The 5,254-nt window shown below is 46.2% G+C and overlaps 1 protein-coding gene across 1 annotated transcript in view; it reads right to left on the reverse strand.

The window, feature by feature from the left end:
- Positions 1-5,254, reverse strand: part of LOC144236037 (ankyrin repeat and SOCS box protein 11-like) — a 23,599-nt gene that overhangs the window by 1,007 nt on the left and 17,338 nt on the right. Inside the window, exons 6-7 of the mRNA XM_077769646.1 lie at positions 3,679-3,813; positions 2,429-2,620 (exon numbers count right to left, since the gene is read on the reverse strand). Of these exons, the coding sequence (XP_077625772.1) occupies positions 2,429-2,620; positions 3,679-3,813 (327 nt within the window). The remainder of the gene's footprint in view (positions 1-2,428; positions 2,621-3,678; positions 3,814-5,254) is intronic.

The following is a 5,254-nucleotide window of genomic DNA, read 5'->3' on the forward strand; positions in this document are numbered from 1 at the left end:
GGGGGGGAGGTGGTGGGGGGGGGGGTGGGGGGTGTCAGGGAGAAGGGGAGACCAGAGGACCAGAAGGGGCTGAAATGTTCTACAAGCTGGATCTGTGCATGGATTATAGAGTGATGTGGCAGACACTAAATATACACAGGGACCCCAGTGTGCCACTCTGGGCGGGGACATGTTTAGTAGCCCTCTAAAGGTCACTGTAACCAGAGATAAGTCAGGAAAGAAACGTGAGGTCTAAAGGGAATGCACTTCATTCAGGTATTCCACATGCCAATGAATGGGATAACACCGGCCCAGGAGACCCAAGCAAGGGTGCTGGCTGGGTCCCAAGTCATACTTGGAAGGGCCCTCCATTCACACAAGGCTCCCAGCTCCATGGAGGATCTAGAGAAAGGACCCAAGTCACTGAACCCCCATTATATCCCAAACCTCAATCTCAAAGAGGCTCATGGAGTCATCACGCCCATGGCTTTGAGCGGCTGAAGGAAACTAGTGAGAGCCCCAATGGGATGAATGGGATGAATGAGGTTTGGGCTGGAACACCAGTTACACAGAGAGGCATCTGTAATGTCCCATCATTCCCTAACCTGACTGTATCAGTAAAGATCTCTTCAAGTAGACGTATGTGATTACTGGACTACATAAAGCTGTGCGTCTCACGAAAATCCTACTGTAACAGGATCTTGCAACCCACGAGAAACGGTGCACTCTATATACAAATAGCTGGAGAACACCTAAATGATGTTTCCAAGGAGCATCCATGTGAGAGAGCAACTAATTGCCCTTAGTTAACACCTTGGGAAGCACGAATGGAAAGCATCTCCACCTGTCACCCAGCTAAAGCTCCTCTGGAAAACGGTAACACAGACAAATTGTCCAGTGTGCCTAGAGAAGTTCAGACACCAGGGCCAACTGTGACGTAGCTGGTGGTCATCCTTCCAGACCAAGCAGACCTTGCTTAGAACAAATCTAAATCCTGGACCCGGAAACATCTTTGATGGAAGAAAAGAGGAAATGTGCCGATTGCTATAAACCATATACTCAGCCAACAGTTGGAAAGCACCTGGTATTTCCAAACTGGGAGCTGGTAAGGAAGATCATAATTCTTCAAGTGGAGAGTCGAATAAAAGAGCAATCATTAATGACACAGACTCTTGGAAATATTCTAGACCAGTAGTACTCAAAAGTGTGGCCTCAGATCAGCAACACTACCTGGGAACCGAGTGGGTGTACAGAGTCTAGGCCACATCCCAGACCTCCTGAATCTGAATCCGCATTCTAATTAGATCGCCAGGTGATTCATACTTGTGGTAGAACTTAAGAAGCACTGACCAAGGGCAGCCTGGATGGCTCAGTCAGTTAAGCATCCAACTTTAGCTCCGGTCATGAGCTCGTAATCCATGAGTTTGAGCCCCACATCCGGCTCTGTGCTGACAGCTAGAGCCTAGAGCCTGCTTCGGATTCTGTGTCTCCCTCTCTCTCTGCTCCTCACCTGCCTGCTCTCTCTCTCTCTCTCAAAAATAAACATTTTTAAAATGAGAGAGAGAGAGAGAGAGAGGGAGGGAGAGAGAGAGGGAGGGAGGGATGGAGAGAGAGAGAATGAGCAGGGGAGGAGCAGAGAGAGAGGGAAAGAGAGAATCCCAAGCAGGTTATGTGCTGTCAGCATAGAACCTGACGCGGGGCTTGATCTCACAAACCATGAGATCATGACCTGAGCCAAAACCAATAGTCAGATGTTTAATCAACTGAGCCACCCACGTGCCCCATATTATTATTATCTTTAATAGTCTCCCAAGCATACAAATGATCAGTATAGGCTTGGATAATGTTCTCTTTCTGTATAGACTTAGCCTGATTCACTTCTGAATTTGGAATGCAGAGCACTTTAAAGACCTGCCTGGTCTCCTCAGGCATCTGTAGCTCCGTCGGCCCACGGTGGAAAGGGGAGTGAGGCAATGGGGAGCACAGATCCGCCTGCTCTCTGATCTCCAGAGCAGGCGATGAACGTGGCCATTTAGTCCAGTGTCTGAAATACACACTCCGTGTCCACTACAGCCTCTAACTCAAGTATCGCTAGCGTCCCCTGAATTGTCTGCAAATATTACAAAGCAGGGTCTTGGTCCACTTGGTTGGGCGCTTATTCCAGGATAGACGTGGCAGTTCCCCTTTTCATGGTGAAAGCCAAGTTCTCTGAGTATTTTCTCACTATGGAAACTACACAGCAACCTCCCAGTTGTATAAACGCTCTTCCGTTACGTGCGAACACGTACGCACATCAAATCTCAGCTCGGTGACGCAAGCGACACCTGCTGCCTCCCACACGCCACTCCCAATGAAAAAGAAAAGATGTAAGAAAGTCTAGAGGTAAGACAGGAAGGGGAGATAGCGGATGTGCCTCTGGAAGAGAAATGGACACCCGGCCCTTCGTTACCTTCCCGGAGCAGGAGGGCCTGCTCCACGCCACTTCTCGGAGCTGCCAGCTCCACTGCACTTTTCCCCTCAGCATTTCTGCACCTCAGTGGAGCGCCATAGTCCGCTAGCAGGTGGATGATGTCCACGCTGGACTGCCTCGCGGCGGCATGGAGTGGAGTGTCCAGACTTTGGCCGCGGTCCACGCTGGCTCCTTGAGGAAGCACAGGACACAAGTCAACGCTGAACGTTAGTGTGGAAATACGATGGGCCTAAAATACAGTAGCTGTGGACAAAGGCATCTTAAATGTTAGGACATGTTGACAAATCCTTGAAGACGTCTGACCCAAGCCTGGAGCCTCAGCAATGGCTGCTGAAACCGCTTCAAAGGACTTTGATGAGAAAAGGGAAGAGAGAGAGTTTTTCAGTCACTTAATATACTCTTTTTGCCTTTCCATATGAACTGTGTGACAAACCAAATGAAATATTTGCAACGCCTTTTATGCAGAATTATTTTGTTTTCTGGCAAAGGATAAAGTTAAGATGATCTGGCATTGATACTATGCTGGGCTCAAAGAAAAAGATTTCTGAACTACTACGGGGAGTAGTAAATGATAGGGGCTGAAAAAGACAATCTTGGAGATAAAAATTCTTAGCACAGTCTGTAANTCTTTAATCAAATAATAATTTCAAGACATTTTACTTTTCCCTGGACTCCCAGGGCCTGTATATGCCTTTTAGAATTAAGAAAGTCACTAAGTAACTTAGCGGGATTGGCCTAAGGGAATCTATAGCAAATGTCTGTTATTTTGGCTACCCAGCATCTTCCTGATAACCACGCCTGGGGCTCCCTCTAGGGAAACAACCCCTGTGATCCCCGACTCATGTGTTTCCAGTGGAGTCCAATAACTTCAGGGTAGACTGAAATCTAGACCTAAGCCAATCAGTGCATTGTATTCTTTTGGCCACCATGATTGGTTCAGAGATGGGCATGTGACTCAAACAGAGCCAATGAAATAAAATTGTTTCTTCCCACTAGGTCTTATGGGAAAGAGGCTCTTGCTCTCTCTCGAAACCACCAAAGAGAACCATACCAGGTAGACGGAGCCAAAGGAAGTAGACACTCATTTCTCTGGAAAAGTTCTGTTTTAAACGTTCAAACATCAAATCCCGTCAGAATTGTGTCCAGCCAAACAAGAACTTTGTCTTTAAAGCCATGGGAAACCAACAAGGTTAATAGGTTCTTCTCATAAAAAGATTTCTGGAAGTTACCTAATTCTAGAAGTTTCTTCACACAGTCTACCCTCTGGTAGGTGCAGGCCACATACAGGGGAGTTCCAAGGTGGGGCACTTCTTGGTCAATGTTAACGTTATTTGCCAGCAGAATCTCCATGCACTCTCTGTGACCTGGTGAAACAAAAGATAACCTTACTCAAGTAAGAGAAATATTGACTATTTACAGAGCTACAGAAGTGCTTACCTGGAATGGGCTTTGGAAATAACCTAGCAGGTGGCACAAAAACAGACACTCAGATCAGTGGAACATAATCGAGAACCCAGAAATGGACCCACAAACGTATGGCCAACTAATCTTTGACACAGCAGGAAAGAATACCCAATGGAATAAAGACAGTCTCTTCAACAAGTGGTACTGGGAAAACTGAGCAGCAACATGCAGAAAAATGACGCCGGACCACTTTCTTGTAGCATACACAAAAATAAACTCAAAACGGATGAAAAACCTAAACATAAGACAGGAAGCCATCAAAATCCTAGAGGAGAAGGCAGGCAAGAACCTCTTTGACCTTGACTACAGCAACTTCTTATTCAACACACCTCCTGAGGCAAGGGAAATCAAAGCAAGACTGAACTATCGGGACCTCATCAAAATAAAAAGCTTCTGCACAGTGAAGGAAATAATCAGCAAAACTAAAAAGCAACTGACGGAATGGGAGAAGATATTTGCAGACGACATATCAGATAAAGGGCTAGTATCCAAAATCTATAAAGAATTTATCAAACTCAACACCCAAAAAACAAATAATCCAGTGAAGAAATGGGCATGAATAGACACTTCTCCAAAGAAGACGTCCAGATGGCCAACCGACAAACGAAAAAATGCTCAACATCACTCATCATCTGGGAAATACAAATCAAAACCACACTGAGATACCAGCTCACACCTGTCAGAATGGCTGACAGTGACAACTCAGGCAACAACAGATGTTGGCGAGCATGTGGACAGAGAGGATCTCTTTTGCACTGCTGGTGGGAATGCAAACTGGTGCAGCCCCTCTGGAAAACAGCATGGANAAAAAGAAAGAAAGAACCTAGTGAGGTGTCTGGGTGGTTCAGTCATTTAAGGGTCTGACTTGATTTTGACCCAGGTCATGATCTCACGGTTCATGAGACTGAGTCCCAATTTGGGCCCTGTGCTGAGAGCATGGAGTCTGCTTGGCATCCTCTCTCTCCCTCTCTCTCTGCCCCTCCCTCGAGCTTGCTCCCAGNGCCAGTGCTCAAATCCAACGCTCAGCCCTGAGCCCTCTTCATTACAAATCTCTCATTCTCTTCTTCACCCACATATGGTTGCCCCTCCTTATTTCGGCTAACCTATGAGAATATAAAGCTTCCAAAGATGGAATATATTTCACTGCACTTTCAAATTCAGGGGTTAACAAGAACTCCGTAAACAAGCTTACTCCTCAGAGAGAGGCTGCCCCATGAATAGGCTCGATTGGTCTGCAGCATATGAATGATATGATAGGCAGCAAACACTTCCTAGGCATCGATGGGAGCTTGTAAAGAGGTTGTTCTCTTTGAAGATTTCAATATTTTCTTAACAAATCTT

Source organism: Crocuta crocuta, unplaced genomic scaffold (genome assembly GCF_008692635.1).
Source record: "Crocuta crocuta isolate KB4526 unplaced genomic scaffold, BGI_CrCroc_1.0 scaffold1171, whole genome shotgun sequence".
NCBI lineage: Eukaryota > Metazoa > Chordata > Mammalia > Carnivora > Hyaenidae > Crocuta > Crocuta crocuta.